At 41.3% G+C, this 19,083-nt stretch overlaps 2 protein-coding genes across 2 annotated transcripts; one reads left to right on the top strand and one right to left on the bottom strand.

The window, feature by feature from the left end:
* Positions 1 to 9,632: 9,632 nt before the first annotated feature.
* LOC113156772 (NHL repeat-containing protein 3) lies at positions 9,633 to 11,617 on the bottom strand. The gene is made up of 3 exons (XM_026352077.1): positions 10,929 to 11,617; positions 10,646 to 10,848; positions 9,633 to 10,523 (listed from the first exon to the last, which is right to left on the bottom strand). Exons 1-3 carry the CDS (start codon positions 11,185 to 11,187, stop codon positions 9,924 to 9,926), a joined length of 1,062 nt encoding a protein of 353 aa, XP_026207862.1. The 5' UTR covers positions 11,188 to 11,617; the 3' UTR covers positions 9,633 to 9,923.
* Positions 11,618 to 11,692: 75 nt separating this feature from the next.
* On the top strand, positions 11,693 to 18,298 carry nrbf2b (nuclear receptor binding factor 2b). The gene is made up of 4 exons (XM_026351715.1): positions 11,693 to 11,877; positions 13,145 to 13,229; positions 13,867 to 13,907; positions 14,281 to 18,298. Exons 1-4 carry the CDS (start codon positions 11,785 to 11,787, stop codon positions 14,983 to 14,985), a joined length of 924 nt encoding a protein of 307 aa, XP_026207500.1. The 5' UTR covers positions 11,693 to 11,784; the 3' UTR covers positions 14,986 to 18,298.
* The last annotated feature ends 785 nt before the right edge of the window (positions 18,299 to 19,083 follow it).

Below are 19,083 nucleotides of genomic sequence, written 5' to 3'. Positions count from 1 at the left end.
TTTCCTTTCCTGACGCTCCCCCCTCTTCCTTAACTTTAATCATAATTTTTCCCTTACTAAGACTTTGTTCAGCTACAGTATTCATCTTAAAAAATAACACATTTTACTAGAAATATGCCCCAGAGCGTAGTGTAAAACTACTTTGGAAGTGTCCTGTGATCCAGGCTTATTGAACAGCCTGCCAGCAGTGCAGAGATATTTCCTTCTAAAACTTTTGAGTGAGCCTCACCCTTTTAACCAATCAGAGAATTTCCACAGTCTAGACCGTAAGTATTGGAAAAGTTGCACATTTTCTCTTTGGCACTACTTCAAGTATCAAAGTTGAAGTTGGTTTACATTTAAAATTTTGACCCATTTAAATTTTGAAAGCACATAGTCCTTTAATTTCCACAATGTAAGAGCTCTAAAGTGAAGGACATGTAGCTATTAAATGCGTCTTAGGCAGCTTTGTTGTGCAGCTGAAGGGTGCATTTTCAAAAAGCTGGTGTGCAGAGGAAAACTAAAAGCATCAACGTTTGTTTATGCTTGGTTAGGACTGCTCTGTGGGAAGCCCACACTCAATTTCTTTTCCTGCCTTCATCCAAAGCACACTGATAATCAGACGACTAATGTAGTCGTAACACTGGTTGCAGGCAGAGAGCTGGAGGCCCACAACTTCCGAGTATCACATTAAACGTATTTAGCAATGAGTGAATTAACAGCAGTTAAATCTTGAATTAACTGCTGCATCTTGAAACTTGCTCACATTAGCCTCCCATCATTGGCTCTTTCTGCGGCAATTAAGCCACTTTAACTTTTTTGTCTTGTGTAAATCTTATCCAGCATGCCAAATCAAGAAAAACAAATCACCCCGCACCTGCGTCTTGTCATTAAGAGTCTGCGATTATACCATTTATTGGATTTCAGTGCCACTGGAGGACGCTTGGAAAACCACAACACCAGCATTAAGCAGAACTTGATCCAGCTATCTTCACGCTCTTTAGCGGGTTTTAATTGGTGAGGAACAGGAGAGAGGAGCGCAGCAAAAACATCATTACAGACTTAAACTACCACAACAGGGTATTGCTGAGATTTAATTACACCAGGCTATTGTTTAATTTGCCTCTCAATGCGTCAATGAAGCAAGAAAAAGGGAATGTGAGGGTTCAGGTTTCATGCTCATCTGGGCAGGAGAGGAGAGAGTTTCCCCAGTGAAGTTCATATAACATCACACAGTGGAGATCAAATGTATTTGTCATCGTTTGACTAATGACAGGAAAGAGAAATAAACCCTATTAGAAAATCATCAAGAATCCCTCTGTCTCTACTGATAGTCTTTGTGTTGTGTTTCTGCTGTAGCGAGGCCTCAGAGCCGATGCTGATGCATGTACTCTTTTATTGAACGGTGCAGATGATGTGATCTGAGGTTAATGGGCTCCAAAAATAGCAAAACCGCTCCTTCTCTTCAGAACAAAGGAATGTACTGAAATTCTTCGAACCAATTCTCTTATTAGTTCCAGTCAGACTGACGATACATTTTCTCTTAATAATGATTTGGAGGCTGCTGAGAAAATGGAATTTACAGTATCTGTGAATACAATATTGTTTCATTCGATCACTCCAAACTGGCTCTGACTTTCTTCTTGGCCTGATGATTTGTTTGTAATTTTCATTTAAGAGTGTGTGTGTGTGTGTGTGTGTGTGTGTGTGTGTGTGTGTGTGTGTGTGTGTGTGTGTGTGTGTGTGTGTGTGTGTTTAGAAAATGATTGTGAGAATGTCAAGACCTAAAACACGTCTTTATACTTTACTGAAATATTCATAGTCAGGTCTGGCTTATGGCTCTTTGTCTTACTGCTGTGGACACATGTCCGGCTGGATCAATACACACAGGTCATGATTTATCAGCAATCAATATCGCAGGGCTTCATAACAGGGGTTTTGGTGACTGTTACTTTACCCTGGGTGCATCTTTGTTTTTCAGCTGTGTTCTGATACAAGCATGTTCCACCTTCCTTTAAATGAAATGCACTACATTTTTATACATTTGCTTGGCTTCCAGTCTCAATGATAAGCTGGCCTTACACATTACTGATCTACCTCAGTCCCTGGTTGCTCTAGTAATAAGGAGATCGAGCATCTTCTCCAACATGTCAACCTGTCAATAGTTTTTCTGTTTGAACATATGAGCTTCTTGCAGGCTCAGCACACCCTTTTTTTGCCAGGAGTTTACATGACTTCTCATCTGACATCCACCTCTCTGCGTCCTCTTCTCTGTGCAGCCTTTTTTCCTCAAAACTACAGACAGGGTCATTACGACAGATGTGTTGTCACTCTTGTGTCTTGTTTCATCCTAAGAACAAAAACAACTTTGTTGATGACTTTGTTGAGCCTGTGATGAGACAGAGACTACATAACTGCACACTGGTCACTGAGCAACAAAGATTCTAATTACTAAGGTAAGCTACCCATAAAACTGAATCAAAAATCGATCTCATAAAGTTTTATTATTTGCACATCGATTAGTAATATTACACGAATAAATTGATGACTAATCAAAAGCAATAATATGCAACAATAAATGAATTAATACTTACTGAAAACGTTATACTAACGTATTATGGCAGACACAGGCAGCAGCAGTAAAATTAGAATATTGAGAAAAAACATGAAAATATTTCAAATAAAAGCTACTCAGAAGGGAAAAAACACTAACATGCTCAGAAAAATAAGTGCACTGTACATTATATGTGATTTGTTGCAAGAGGATAAATATGTACAACCACTGACACTATGCTGTGGTCAAACCTCCACAGCAGGCAAGCATGTGGACAAAAAGCTGCGTGAAGACCATAGCTTGAAAGCTCGGTGTAATGCTTCTTGTCCACCTCCTCCTCTCTTGCTGCTCGCTGACTGAGTTCCTGCCGTAGCAGAAAACTACAGATGAGGCCGTTATGGCTGATGGGTTGCCATCCCTGTCTTGTCCCGTCCAGACAAACAAAGACAGAGGATCCTGTTGAACGGCTCTGTGATGATTAGACACTGGCAGTCTCCTGTCTGCCTCAGCAGGGGACCAGGATGCACCAGAGAGCTGGAGCTACATTCACTCCCTTTCACAGTGGCAGCCTGTGATGGAAAGCCAGTTAATCTTCAACCACAGACAGGAACTGATACAGTGCTTCTGCCAGCCCTATATCTCTATTCATCATTTTTTGTTGGTTTGGCCAAACATGGTTGGAGGTTTGAGTACCAATATCCACATTAACACTTTTTTTTCTCTGTAACTGGTCCAGGCAAATGCCCACCCGCCCTAAGCCTGGATCTGCTAGAGATTTCTTCTGTTAAAAGGTAAAAGGATTTCTTATCCACTGTCACCTAGTGCCAATCAAGGATTTGTTGGACTTTGTTGACCTTACTATGTAAAGTGCCTTCAGCCGATTTTTGCTGTGAATTGGTGCAAATATGTCAAATTGTTTAAAAGATAAATAAATGCAAAGTAAATGCATAGACTTCATCATTATCTTAGTACAGACCTTTATTATCACAACTTAGACACAGTTTAATAATGAGTGAAAAGTGACCAAAGCCACACGGTTTTCTTTATGGAATAACACTTATCCAACTCAGTGAAGCCAGCCTATTAAAAGACTAATCAGACAAATCTGTGGACGTTCCTTATGCTGTGTTGTTAGCTGTAATTTTGATAGCTATCATTCAGAAAGCAGCTGACTCAGTCAATGCTTTCAGTTGACAAGATTTTCAGCATTTCCTTAGAGAGGAACATCTATTCTGAAACACAATGACAAAGGGAGTTTATCTATGAGACAGAAATTCTTCACAATTCAGGTGTGATGAAGAAAAGGGAGATCATGTTTTGAGATAATACACACTCCAGGAACTTTAACCCCAGAAATTGGCCTACTTCTATTAAAGAACCTTTTGATTACACTGCCTCTACCTCTGTAAGATCTTTGAAAGGACTAGACCTTAAATAGTAATTCTTCTAGTGATTAAGCGGTTACCTGAGGCCATGTGATGTCAGTGTGGGGGCAAGCTGGACAAAAAAGGTAGGGAAAAGTCAGCCACAAGGAGAATATAGGATGCTCAACAATTTCTATATGAATATAAGCACACACATTGTACCATGAGCTGAGAGAGCTATTAATCTCCCAGGTGACAGTCAGTATTACTCCACCAGGCCTCCTCCCAGCTTGCTGCTCCACATGTCCTGTAACCCCCTGCTGCTATCTCTACTCTAAGTAGTAGTTAAGTGTGGCAGTGTTGGCATGTTAGTCCACCACTTTAGTCAGACAAGCAATGGATAGATAAAAAGCTAGATCATACTGTATATCCATGGTCACAGAGGATGGATCCACAATGACGATCCAAGCCATGACACAGCCTCCACCATGTTTAACAGATGAGCTCGCCTGGTTAGAATCACGAGCAGATCCTTTCTTCCTCAACACTTTGGTCTTCCATTAACCGTGGTAGAGATTAACCTTGATCTCATGTCTCCATTTAGAAATTTAGTTCTAAAAATGTTTTGGCTCATCTCTGTACAACTTCCAATCTACCCTGCGGTTCTACCTGCTGATGCGGGTTTTACACCTTGTGGTATGGTCTCTGTATGTCTGCTAATGACCTTTTTTTTTTTTCAAATGACGATGGTTTGTGGAGGTTGTTGGTGACGTGACTGATAGTGAATGCTTCTATCATCACCTGTTCTTGTTTTCCTTGATTTACACCAGTTGTTTCTTTCTTTTTCAGGACATTCCAAGTTGTTGTACTGACTATGCCTAATGTTTGTACAATGACATTTGTTGATCTTAAATCCAAATGTCCCGAATACTGAAAACACAAATTATTTGGCTTTGAAAATGATTTTTTTATTTATTTTATTTTATTTTTTAAACATAGTGTTATGTCTATAAAGATTTCCTTTGGTTAAAAAGTTGTATTTAAAAGAATTTTTAAATTTAGCATAAATTACATATACATATAACTACAAAAGTGTTTATACACATATCTATTAAATATTTCTGAATCCTTGTCAAGTTTAGCTGACTTGGTGGAGAAGGGGTTTCACACGGTGGCCTAAATGACATGTCTATTAATGTCTGTAGATATGTGAAACTGAATGATGTGCCACTGCTTTCATAAGGAGCTGTCTTATTCTAGCACACATGTCTGAATGCAGAAAGACACTGATAGTGTCGTCTCACACACACACACACACACAGGAGGATGTCAGGGTGTCTTTGTCTCTTAGACAGGACAAGACAGGAATGACGACACTGCAGTAGTAATGTCCATGCCTGTAGTTTTCTGCTGCAGCAGTCAGCAGCTGGCAGGAAAAGACACAGGAAGTATGGATAGTAACACTGTATTCACAGTATTTATCTTGTGTTTTTTATAGATGTCTTAAAAACTAACATCCCCTTTAATCCTTTAATTATTTTGTATTATTTCGATTTTACATCAATATTTACTGCAAGTGTCATTGAAATTACTAACCTCTAACTATAACAGGTGTCTCTGTCATTCACATGGATCTGTAAGATTAAGTCTTGTCATTTTATTTTCCATCACAAAGGTCAAATTGCTTTTTGAACTCTGTTCTGAGCTATGAAGAATGGAATACTGGTGAAGAAGAAGTTACTCTTAAAGTTTTCATTCAGCATAAAATGGTTGCTTTTGTGGCATTTGCTAACAGTAAATCTTAACATAACAATGTTCTGCCTTAAGTAAATATCAACTGTTACTAGCTTCAGGCTTAGAATAACATCATTTCTTTTCCTACTTCCTCCAGAGAAATCTTGATGAATCCTTAATGTAAGGCTTCTAACAAATGAATGCATGTGGTGACTGGAATCCCTCCGGGGTGAGTGGGTAAGGTGTGTGGGAGTGCTGCATGGGCTCTCTCCATACAGAAGGAGTCTAAAGGCCAGCCTACACACTCAGAATCCCACCTCTATCTCAGCCATGACATCCAGCTGGAGACTGTCAGCAAAACAGCCAGCAAGGCAGAAACTATAGAGGAAGAGGACAACAAGGAGAGCGCAGGAGGACAAAGGCTGTGTGAGAGAGAGTGAGCACGAAGAAAGGAAGAAAAAATGTGTAATAGAGAAAGCGTGAGGTGGATGCAGTTGCAGAAAATTTGTGTCGGTGTGACCATCCTGGTGTGCAGAATAGGTCCACTCCTACGCTCACATTCCTCTGGGAGGAAGTTGGCGGGATTGACAGCGTGGACACACAGAAACTTGACAGGCACATAGTGAGCAGGAAAAGCACAAGTACCTGCACCAGGAAGACGTGGAGGAGGTGATGCTCTTTCTCCAGAATGTGAGGGCAGCGGGAAACCTCGAAGACAATAACTTGCTTTCAGTTCACGTTACCAGGTCTTAGAGCAGCCGGAGGAATTACAGGGTTTTTTCACATTTGGACTGTATATGAGGATTAATATTTAAATATAATTATATGGCAGAGGGTTGCATTAAAAGAGAGTAAAGTCAAAGATAAAGGTTTGTTTGGCATGGCAAGCACATGCAGTAAAAAGTAAGAATTGTAAGAGTTATAATATATGTGCAGGTCAGTTTGTAAAATGTAGGCTACAGCATAACGTTTAATTAAACACTTTAGTTAAAACCCCTGTCACCTGCAACTGGACTGATTTTAATTTATTAGTATTAATGATGCATAAATAAGAAAAACAGACATCAGGAGTACCTTAACTACTGTCGCAAATACTGGTATTTTTCTGTTTTTACTCTACAACTTCACCTGAATGCATGTTACACATCTGTGCACACACCACAGCATTTCTGGCCAAGGCTCATTTGTAATGTGATTCAAGCACATGGGTGATCTTTTTGTTCATACAGCACAGTCCTGAGTGCACTGGGTGTCATGCTGAAGGCTGCTCACAGCCAGAATCTGTCAGGTAGCGCCACCTGGTGGTCAGAGTTTATGCAGTTTATACAGTACTTGTGTGCAATTAAGTTACATTCTTAGTTCTCCATCAATTCATAATTTAGTTTGGTTTTGTTCCCATCTGTAAAACCAGCATTATCTCTGCTGATAACGAGTGTCTGTGCGTAAACTGACAAAAGTAATAATACATTTAAATTTACAAAAAAGTAACTCGTGAAAATCAGAATGGCCATAAGAGGAAGATTGATGACAAATGGAAGAGACAGAAAACACAAATGGTAACTAGACAACTGCAGCGTTTTGCTCACGAGAAGTGGTCCAAAATACCTGTCTACAGGTGCAGAAGTCTCATTGACAGTTACAGAAATCGTTTTGATTGCAGTGATTGCTTCAAAAGGTTGTGCAACAAAATATTAATTTAAGGTTCCATCATTTTTGTCCAGGCCAGTTTCATTAGTTTGTTTTTTAAATAAAACTTCTGTTGAAGCACAACTCAAAAGGAAAGTCTGATTTTCATGAGTTCATTTTTATTTATTATTACTTTTGTCAGTTTAAAGTTATTTCAGTGACCTTTGTGGATCTTTCTTTCTTTAACAGAAGGGTTACTGATTGTCTTTACAGCACACACAGAAGACAGAGGTCGTCCTCCCAGCTGTGGCTGTGGGCACTACAGGCCACTTCTGCCTCCGCTGAGCTGCTACATGTGTCCTTTCAGTGAGGTTTATGTGCTGAGAGCCCTGCAACATTGACCTCACTGTTATTAAGGTTTGTGTTTCACTATATTAATCACACACTGGGGAGAAACGGCCGGTTCCCTCTCACTCTGGCTGCACTCTCAGTGTGATAGTTCAATCAACACCTTTGCCCGGCTACTCAAGTACAAGTACAAGTATATACAAAGTATATGGGTTCCTAAACACTAACAATGTAATGTAAAGTGATTTAAAACTAATGTACAATAATTTAGACATACATGTTCCCCAGTAAGCTCAAATTCCCATGTATACATACAACTTCACACTGGGTGTACAGTACAATATTTCTATGTTACCAACTCACTGTGTGCTTTAAAATGGATTTTACAACACTGCGCCAAATTTACAAACAAAGGAATGTCAAGTATCATATGTAAGAAAAGCATGCATGTGGGACAAGGGTAAAATAAAAGTGAGATGTTTATAAAATAAATTAGCAGGTTCACTGGTAGCAGGTCAGGGGATAATGGTTCAGCAAAGGCTTAGTCTGAACAAGCAAACATGGGTTGTGGCACAACAATTTGTACCAACATCAAACTTCATGAGAGAATTGTCAGTCATTTTAAAAAGAATATTTGTCAATGTAAGACAGTCAGTTAATTATGTTTTTCACCATCTGCATGAGAACCCATGCCACCCAGGCCAGAGATACTAAAAACTATTGTCCATTAAAACAGTCCAGAGCTGCATCCAGAAAAGCAACCTGAATCTCTATTAGTCAAAGAGGAAGCCAATCATCACTTCGCTGCAGAAACGCCACCGGGTTCTCTGAGCCCAGGAATCAACCACAATCACAGGCTGTTGAAGAGCTGAAGTCCTGTATCCAGAAAATATTCCACTTGTAAAACTGCAACAATATCCTCAATTCCCAAAATGATTCAAAAGCTTCGTTAAAGGAAAGAAGAGTTTTAGTTTTTATTGCATTTTTTAAAAAGTTGCATCTTTTCTGGAAATTGGTTTGTATTATTTAGGGGAGTGGTGGAAACAGTATTGATCATGTAACGTAAAAACTACTGGATCACTAATAACTTACCAAACTGAAAAAACGCATACAAAGAGAGAAAAGGCCTTAATACATGTGTTCTGACACTTTAATCATAAGATGAGTGTCCCACTGATTGAACCAGCATGAACATACATGAAGAAGCAAATGGAGAAGCAGAGACCAATGTAATACATGACAAACTCCAAACTCAATGCACCCTACAATTGCCAAATGCAATGTCATATTATCGCAGTCCCTGCCCCATGTAACAGCCGTAGAAATTCAGAAAGACATGTCAGAGAGTCTGACTGCTGACATTCTTTCTCAGCTCGGACAAGAATATGTCTGTGTCCCATGGAGTCTTCCACTGTGCTACAGAGTGCAATTCTCCAAATCCCAAACCATAATAACTGAAAAAGGCAATACAGAGCAGTTCACATAGCAGTTCCACTATCACAGTACCTTGAACACACTGATCACAAGATCAAAACACAGCAGGTGCTGTTGCACAGGATGCTGCAAGTCTGGCAGATCACACATCAAGATCAGAGAGAGCAAACAATACAACCACAACAGTGAAAATCGTGTATTATGAAGCGCTTTAGATTCGCTCTCATTCACAGACAACTCACATTAAACAGTGTGCAAACAAGTGAGCAATAGCCTTTTACAGGTTTACACTGTCATACAAACAGCAGTTGTCTGCCTGTGGAGATCTGTACCTCAGTCCAACTCAAAGCAGAATATAAAATCTGTTCCATGAGGAAGGAAATGATACTCAGTGAGTAACTAACTGAGTAACAACATATGTAACTCTGAGGGCTGAGCAAAAGCACAAAACAATTTAAAAGAAAAAGGAAACTATTGTGATCATCTTAGGTAGTGCAAGAAAACTTCAGAAAACAGCCATAAACAATTAAAAATCAAACAATTCCATTTTTCTCAAAAGCAACAACCATGCCTTCATTTTTTTTTTCACCTGATTATTTTATCGTTCTAATTCATCAAATGAATCTGAATCAGTCCAGTGCTATTTGCCTACACAACAAATGATAGAACTAAGCATAACATTTTCAAGCATGCTGAACTTTCTCAGTTAGAACTGCACAGTAATACTGGTAAAATGGTGTTGCCAAGTACCACTTAAAGATGACTGAGCAGGATAACCAGGGTCAGGTGACTCTAAACAAGAGCCTGTCCCAAGTCATTTCTCACTGGGCTGTCAGAGGACACAGCGTCTGGTCATTTCGGCCCTTCAGTTGCCCAGCGTGGCTCTAGAGCAGACTCCCACCCAGACTGAACGGAGTGAACTTCTGAGCCTGTTGGGCTCCAACCTCAGCTACATACAGAGCTCCAGTCTTCAGGTCCAGGTCTACCAGGTGGGGCTTCATTTCATCAGCCAGCTGGATCACACTGACCACTCTGCACTGGCCAATCAAACCCACTGGTGGCGCATCCAGCACTGAAATCTGATTGGTGTTGAGCTGGACAACAATTAAGTACTTTTTGTCTGGGGTCATGCGAACTGAGGAGGGTGCGTCCTCATTGAAACAGCTTCCCCATGTCCCCAGCCAGTCCCCCGTGACAGAGTTAAAGACCTGGATCCTCTTGTTGCCCTTGTCGGCCACCCACACCCTCTGAGCATTGTCCACTGTCACACTGTGGGGGAGGTAGAACTGAGCTAGGCCTTGTCCTTTCTCTGCATGAATCCACAGCACCTCCTTATCTTTAGACAGCTTGATAAGGCGGTTGTTTAATCCACCATCACCGTCCACGATGTACATTTCCCCAGAGTCATGGACAAAGATCTCAGCTGGCTGGTCAAACTGCAGAGGGTTCAGCCCAGAGCCTGCCTTCCCTGGTGTGCCAAGGACCTAACAGATACAAAACGGGCCAACAATAAGCCACAGACTGTATTTCTCATTCGTTACAAGACAAGTGTAACCTAACAATTCCTTGCAGCACCAAATCAAATTCTACTTATATTCGGTGTTACCTGCAGGAGCTTCCCAGATGGGGAGTACTGCTTGATGCAGTGGCCGTACGGGCCATTCCCCACATCTGTGATCCACACAGTTGGGTTTGATGAGGATGCATCTGCTAAAAATATCCCATGAGGCATCTCCAAGGTGGTTGTGTTCCAGGACATGAGGAAATCTCCATCTGTGGTGAACACCAGCACCTTAGGCACATTGTTACCTGGGCACAAAGCACAAATAAACACCAAGCATTGAATTTGGGTTAATTTTGCAGGTACAAATAGTCCACTAATTCTTTACCTCTCTGTGCCACATACAGCACACCGGAATACTGGTTGACAGCCACGGCAAACACGTCCCCACTGAAGAGCTCTGGATTCTTGGGCCAGCTCAGGTCAAGTCTGTACAGGGGTCTGCCCAGCAGCTGGTAGTCCCGTCTGAGGCTGGAGCTGCCTGGCTGCTGGGAGCCAATGGCCCCGTACAACACCATTATGAGCAGGATTAATGAGGCCATGCTGGAGGCTAGCAAACACGCGTGGCCTCTCTTTTTCAACAACATCGCTGTTTTTCCCCCGTGCTGCGTTTAATGTTCCGCTAAAGGTGTCAAAGTGTTTCCAGCAACAGTAGAGAGGTCAACGACGGATGTCTTCCAACGCTTGACGTGAGACCACTTAAGATGCGATAAAGATGAAATCAGATTATTTGGATAGAATTTGAAGCACATTAAATGTTGAATTAGCTTTTCCTTGAATCCCCCTCGAAAATAAAACAGCCTGTGAAGTGAGACTCACTAACACTCAGCGTTTCCGTTCAAAGTGTCGCAATAAAACCGTCGGTAAAGAACTAATGAACAGAAACGCTTCCGCATACTGATAACTGGACACACCATGGGTCGCGAAGTTCAGAATAAGCGTATTTTAAAGTAAAATACATGTGTTCAGGCAGTATCGCACATATATTGTTGCGACAGTTTTATTTTTTAGAGGCTTTACATTTCAGGACAGGCATTTTCTATTTCCGGTAGCTTGGCGCAGCTAAACGTAATGACGTAATGACAACACGACGTGTTGACGCAGCTTTGGCTGTGGAGGCGACTGTGCTTCCTTGATTGTAATTTTCTTACAATTCTTTTACCCATATTTTTATTGCAGTGCAAATGACAGTCCGCGAAGGACAGAGGCACATTTCGTGTAGTATAAACCATCGAACAATCGACTCCATGGAGGTGGTAGACAGCCCGCTCAACCTCGTAAGTTTGGGTCTTGATGTTGCAATAACAAGCTAACGTTACTATAGCTAGGGGACTGCATAGGTGAGCTACATTAGCTAGCTTCCATAAGTTAGCAGCTAGCCGCTCCTGTTGTTCTGCCGTGTTTCTCATATTGTCTGTTAGCTCGGACATGCTACATATATGCTACATTTACGCTTTGCCCCCGACAGTGTGCAAACGGAGATGTTTGAAGATGGAGCATAGCAGTGTCAGCTTTTATTATTCTGTTATACATGTTTAAGTTATTTGACGAGCGAGAGATGAAGGTGGTGCTAATGTTATTTAACTTGGTTGCATTGCAGTTTGATAACAACTATTAGCAGGTTATTTTAAAATGACCTCAGGTTACATACCAGTAGCTATGAAAGAAAATGCCAGCCGATATTATTTCATCTTAAATGTTTGTCTTTGTGTGTCAAGGCAGTGAGAAGTTGTGTGAAGTAAATGTAAAGCTTTTTAGTACAGTATAGTAGTAGTACAGAGGCTCTGTAGATAGATTCGAGTTTGTGTCTCTCCTGTTGTAACACAAGGTGCGGAAAAAAAAGATAAATCATTGGGATCTTTGAAAACCAGTTGTTGTTATACAATTTGTGCATTTTCTGACTCATCACACTCCGCTTCTGATCTGTCAATAGAAGTGGTTTTAAGCTCCTTTCTCAGTCCAAACAGTAGTAGTACAAAATTAGCAAGGTGTCATAACTTAAAAAGAATGAGGACCAAGATGTACCAGAAATAGTTTTTGATCTGTGTTATTAGAACAGTCTGTGAGTAAACCTTTTTCAGAGATGTTCAGAGATTTATCTTTCAGATAAAAGGAGGCCAAAATGAGAACTGATGACTCTGAAGGCCATAATGTCTTATTTACATTATACCACATGAGGCATAGATCTGTCTTAGTCACCTAGATGAAAATCAGTGTCGGAGAGCATGATGGGTTTCCTATATTCCTATACTAATTCATTCAGTCTTTTAAGATTACCAGTGATTAGCAGCTGGATAGTTTAGTGGAAAGATGCAGCCCTCCATGTTGGAGACCGGAGTTCAAATCTCTTGCCTTGTACATTACTTGTAAGTCACTTTGGATGAAAGCATTAATGACTAAATGTAAGTCCAGTGTGAAGTAGTTTGTCATCCCATAAACTTTACTTTGAAGGTGCTGCTTGTGTTTTGGTATCTCTAAGCTACCTGTATCTAAACCTTCTCTTCCTTCCCCATGATTCTCTCCACGTGCCTTATCTCTCTTCAGGCTCATCAGCAGTGCAGGAAGGCAGAACGTTTGCTAGCAGCTGGAAAGTATGAAGAGGCCATCTCCTGCCATGGAAAAGCAGCAGGTAGATTTTGCCATGCTGAAACACCAGCATGACCATACATGATTACGGTGACAGATGTGTTTCCCTACAAAGTGCTTATACGATGAGATGTTGGAAGAAAAGCAGGAAGTCTCTCAAGGACCATTCAACATGCAACTGCGTAGTAACACATGACTGGTTAGACTATGGAACCAAAAAGTCTCTGATCACTTTCTGTGGCTGGTTTGTCCCACAGCTTTCATGTCAGAGGGGAGTGTAACAATGCAACATTAATCTAATCACTGAAATGAGTTTGAATGTGACAGTTATGATTACCGTGCTGTACACATTTTCCTGAGAAAAACAGCCTTGGTGGCTGGTCTCAGAAGTAAAATGTAATCAGGACTTCACTTCCTACACTATTGCTGTCAAAGAAACTTCCACAGTGCCTGTGGGGTTACCTGTGACAGAGTCATAGTCTGACATCCAGTGAGTGCTGAAAAAAGAACCAACAAAGCAAGCAATGTGTTGCTGTTTGAATACTGACTGTGGTATTATTACTTAACTTACTTCCCTGAAAGAGTTGTAAAGTACTGTATATACTGTACAGTCATTGCAGGTTAGGATAAAAGCAAAGCAAAGATGTTCCTCAGTTCTGTCTTCTGTCTCTCTCCCCCAGATCTTTTAACAGATGCAATGAAGACAACAGAGTGTGAGCAGGTGAGACACTTGTCTGTGTGTGAATCAGTGCAAATATACTGGTAGCCATTCTTGTGTTTATCTGACTGACATTAAAGTGCTGTTAAACACAACCTTCAGTCAGGTGAGTAGGAGCCTGTTGATTTTATGAGTTTCAGCAACAAGGACGTGCCTTCCAGCTTCCTGTCTGTGCTGAAAGTACAGCTGGTTTTAGTACATTTGGTGTCAGTAAATTTTTAAACCATTAGTTTGAAACATAACTTGTTTCTGGACAAATCTTCACCGACATATTGAGAGCAGTTTGTACAAACAAGGCAGAATACTGACAACTGTGTAGCTTTATCTTTGTGTAAGTCTGTCTCTGTGTGGCTGCTGTTAACACTTGTATCTATAGGCTCATCTGTCCATGGAGCTGCAGAGGGACAGTCACATCAAACAGCAGAGACTAATCCAAGAGCGCTGGAGGAGAGAAGCTCGTCGTGAGGCAATAAAGGCCCATCCAGGTCCAGTGCAGCCCTCCAGTGGCCCGGGCCTCCTTAATCAAACCCAGTCCACGGGGCAGGTCCAGCCCTACAGCTCCCCGGCTGGAGAGTGTGGTGGAAACAGAGAGAGAGAGTATGACACCTTACTCTACCAGCTTCAGACTAGGCAGGCTGGAGGCAGCCAGCCTTTGACTCCAACTTGCCCTGGATCTAAGACCACCAAAGATGACAAAACCCGCCTTGAAGAGCAACAGACCACCATTGAGGGCTTGCGGCGCCTGGTTGACCAGCTGATGGACGAAAACCAGCGGCTGGTGGACGAGAACAGTCGGCTGCGATCGGAAAATGCCCGGCTGCGCTCTGAGGCGGCCGAGGCAGCAGACTTTGTGGAGCGCTCTGAGCTCTGGGTGCTCCCTCAAGCAGGTGGCGCCATGGGATCAGCAGGCAACCAGGAAAGGAAAAGCACAAGGAAGGGGAAAGAGATTGCAATCCCCCAACTGCCCCCTCTGGAGATGCCTGCTCAGGAAGACCTGTGTCTGGATGACCTTCCTCCTCTGGAGCTGCCAGAGGACATCCAGAATGAACTACGGGAGATACTGGACAGGGATAAACTGTGACAAGACAGATGTCAGATGCCTCTCTATAACACACACACACACACACACACAAATTGTTTTTTATGGCAGTCAGTGTGAGGACACTCATTGACATAATGCATTCCCTAGCCCCCTAGTGTCGCGTAGGCCATGCTAATCTACTCAGTTTCATTAATCACGTGTACTGCCTTAGCCTAACCCTAACAATCACAACTAACTGCCTCCCCCTAAACTTTACCATAATCCTAACCATAAAACCTAGTCTTAACCCCAAAACTGTTCCCATCTAAGTTAAGTATAAAGGAGTAGTTCACACAGTTGTAGCATCAGTGAGGTTGTGTGTCAGTATGGCATCTAGTGTGCTCTGTACCAGCTGTCATAAATCAGGTTGTTGAAAATGGTTTTGGTGTGAAAGTTTAACTCACAGCCCACTTCCTTACCTTTCTCCTGAGCTCTTAACTGCATATCACATGATCTTCCTCGATTTGATTTCAGCTGAGCCCTCCACAAAATTACTTTGCTAAGACTGGATGCAGTTAACAGAGTTAAATACTATGTTGGTTTTTAATGTATTCTGCCATAAAATAACTCGGGCAGCATACCTGTTGTGCTCTGAAGCAAACTGAGTTTTATTCAGAAGTTAGAAATGTACATGTTTTGCATTTTGTGTTAACATTAACACAGTAGTAAATAACCTGGATAGATTAGATCAGACAGAAGGGTGTGTGTGGAGATCCAGATAGTGACTATAGAGAAGAATCAGTGGAACATGATTGCTAGTTACTAGATGACTGTTTCAATACGCGAAGAATAAAATAAGCAATGGCATTACATTGTACTTTTATATTATGTTGATAGATTTGTATTACAAATGTTAATGTGATTTTGTGTATTTTTTTTTAAGAAGCATAACGTCGAAGGTCGTGTTGAAACACAACATGACCTGAAAGTGTCAAATGATAACAGCTGATTTATCCTGTTTTTGTCTTAGAAGTTTTTCTTAGTTTGAATCTGTGTCAGGAATCCAGGAAACAATCATGTGATGATGGAAGTTTGGCTCCATGGCAAAATCCTTTGGTGTTGCACAAGCTGTTTGTTAAACTGGCACACAAATGCCACACTGGATCCGCATGTGTGAGGTTTAGTGGCCAGTGGCTAGATGAATTTGTGGATGAACTGCTCCTTTAAAGGCTAAATCAGCGCTAGACCATCTGTGCTGGATCTGTTGCAATTACAATGCTCTTGTTGATGGAAAATAGCATTTTAATTTGAATTAGGAACAATTATTTCTGTGTAGTGATTTTTTAATGACATGGTTTCTGATTTACCTGCAGATGACTTTACACGACGACAGCAATACACACACACACACACACACAGGTGATTGGAGGTCACTGGCCACTGCAAGCAACTAGGTTGATGAGTTGTCTGAAGGTTTTGCAGGTGGTTATCATCTACCCTTACAGTATCTGCTGACCACTTTCTGTAAGTCCCCTTCTTGGTAGAAAAGAATATTTGGGTAAATTAGTTTTTAATTTAGCCAAACCTGAATACTTTTCTAATATTTTTACTATCTGACGCCTAGGAGACTAGTTTTTCACAAGCTTGGTTTATTTGAACTTTTAGCTGAAATAATGAAGGAAGTCACACATTCGTGTGACGTAACCGTGTGGCATTTGCTTGGTGTCTTCTGATTTCTACTGCTTTACCATGCAGTGGTCACATATCAAGCAAGTTATGCAACACTCTTGTCCATACCTTGTGGTGTGATAGAGGCATTAAAGGACTTCAGATACAGTATATTAAGTGCGTGGTCCGGTGAAGATGTGACAGTCGATGCTGACTCAGAGGGTAGACAGGGACTTGAGGCAACTTGTTAACTGCGCTGCTTGCAGTCTGAAAGCATCAGACATGATTCGCACTTGTGTTTCTTTACGACAATAATACAGAAGTGGCTGCAAACAGGACAATTATGCTGCGTTCACGACCTATGCAAAATACGAGAGATTAGAATTTTGAACACTAAAATACTCAAATAGGTTTTTATGTTAGTGCTGATAGAGTATAAATGATTTTCATCATGCTTCATGTGATCCCAGCTGGTGAAAGCTATGGAAGGACATACAGTGATGTGTTGCAGCATGTTTTGTCATCAACATCATGTTTGATTTGCTGTGCAATATTCAGCATACTCCATCATTATGTGTTAAATGGACGACAGTAAAGGGGGAGCTACTGGAATCATGAATTTAAATCTATAAACAACTGTCAGGTTGTATTTTGATGATCGTTCTCATAGAGCGTGAATGCAGCATTAGCATGAAGAAAGACACATCTCATAGAGCTAAAGGGAGTCACTTGTCATTCGTAGTGAATAGCGAATGAAAGCTTCAACTGCCGGCTGGCCGGCTGGCACTGATCACTGTAGCTGAAACCGCTTCAACAGCTCTTCAGAACTCTGTACCCTCTCAGCAAACTCAACCCGTGCCTTGGACAACTTTTTGTGCTGTGGTGGCAGTCACGTCTCTGGATTTCGATGGACAGAAGCAGTTGTCTTTTGACTTGTGTCGGAACAGGACAGGAAGCAATCCAAACCCGTCCAAAAGACGGATAAACATTTTGACTGAAGTTCTGAAGTTCTAAAATCATCTCTGCTCCTCACCATGCCATTCTCCCTCTGATTTCTAACACAAGCCTACATGTGTATCTGTGACATAGTCACAGACCTCAGGCCTGTAGTAGCCTGCAGGAGCCAATACCCTGCCAAGCCCTGACCATGTGTGTCCATGGGCCCATGCCTGCTGTGGTAGTAGATGAAGTATTACACATCCACTGTGGCAATCCCCCAGTTCCACAAACACTCATTTTTATCTTCTTGTATTAAGTAGAAGTTTTGGGCATGGCTCGGATCACCACGAGCACCCCCACCCCTTGCTGATAAGTGTTGCATACACTGATCAAAAACTGTAGGTTCTTTTATATTTTGACCTGTGAGTTGAGATGGTTTTGGAACAAGACTGACTCTCTCTCCATATAGCCAGTCCTATTCTCTCTCTTTCTACTTTAATGATTTGCGTGTTGCTCTTATATGTGATATCCTGTGATCTGGAGATGTTTGTGTTCTATCACCTGAACGAGAATTCTGTATGTGTCATTTGTGTGTTATTTACCATGTGTATTGTATGAGTGTTAGATGACAAGGATTTGAGTGATGCAGGGGCTTTAAAAGTCAGTTCAGGTACCTACTGTAACATGTGTTTTGACTTGTAATTATTATTTCCTGCTAGTATTCATTGACTTCTTAAAGAGGAATAAATCATTGGATGGTCCTACATTCAAAGTCCTTTGTGTTTTCCTCCAACCGGTAAGGATACTGGTGGTTTTATGTTTTATTTAACATCGGTGTCACAGACATTAACAGATGTTGGGTTTTGTCCCTGGCGATGTGTTGTGGCCATCACAGAATATTCCTGTTCTTTACAACTGTTCTAAAGAGAGTTTTCATCCACCACAGTTGTTTTCCATGCTCTTCCAGCCTTTTGATGTTTCTGTGCTCACTAGCGCATTTTGAACAATATAATAAGACCCTGACTGCAACCTGTTCATTACAGGGAAGCAGCCATGAACTATTTAAGGAATAACACACTGACCATTGAACAGCCGAGTGGCTAACAGGTCAAACACTTTTGGGCTCCCTAAAGTTGCAGGTCTATTGATGAACAGACACTGTTTCATCCATACAACTTTTCAGTTGACAACAAGGAAGTACTGAGGTTGTAATGTAATATTCATACACGTGTCGACATGTCAGGAATCATTAGGGACCTGAAAGTTAACCCAAAAATTGTGGGGCTTGTCAATGACTACCCTGCCAACTGAGCATGGTGAGTAATGGTCACTGTATTAGTGTGAATAATATATATATAATACCAATCCGACTTTCCATGAGTCCTTTTCTGTAAAGTAAGAAAGGGCAAAGTGGAAATGCCAGTAAAGCCAGACTTCTTCCTGTCCTTACTAATGCTGTTGGTAATAGTGTGTTGTATAACCCTCAACCTTTCCCAGCTGATACACTGGTTGAATGGTGAATGCTAATCAAAGGCCTCTTTATATCAACCT

Source organism: Anabas testudineus, chromosome 19 (genome assembly GCF_900324465.2).
Source record: "Anabas testudineus chromosome 19, fAnaTes1.2, whole genome shotgun sequence".
Taxonomy (NCBI): domain Eukaryota; kingdom Metazoa; phylum Chordata; class Actinopteri; order Anabantiformes; family Anabantidae; genus Anabas; species Anabas testudineus.
This window is presented reverse-complemented; position numbering and strand designations above follow the sequence as displayed.

What these genes read in the sequence shown, in the direction of transcription:
- LOC113156772 (XM_026352077.1), bottom strand. Translation starts at nt 11,187, where the DNA reads ATGTTGTTGAAAAAGAGAGGCCACGCGTGTTTGCTAGCCTCCAGCATG. An exon ending in GCTGTATGTGGCACAGAGAG is followed by an intron (nt 10,849 to 10,928) that starts GTAAAGAATTAG and finishes CTTTGTGCCCAG; the next exon opens with GTAACAATGTGCCTAAGGTG. An exon ending in CATCTGGGAAGCTCCTGCAG is followed by an intron (nt 10,524 to 10,645) that starts GTAACACCGAAT and finishes TGTATCTGTTAG; the next exon opens with GTCCTTGGCACACCAGGGAA.
- nrbf2b (XM_026351715.1), top strand. Translation starts at nt 11,785, where the DNA reads ATGACAGTCCGCGAAGGACAGAGGCACATTTCGTGTAGTATAAACCAT. An exon ending in TAGACAGCCCGCTCAACCTC is followed by an intron (nt 11,878 to 13,144) that starts GTAAGTTTGGGT and finishes ATCTCTCTTCAG; the next exon opens with GCTCATCAGCAGTGCAGGAA. An exon ending in AGACAACAGAGTGTGAGCAG is followed by an intron (nt 13,908 to 14,280) that starts GTGAGACACTTG and finishes TTGTATCTATAG; the next exon opens with GCTCATCTGTCCATGGAGCT.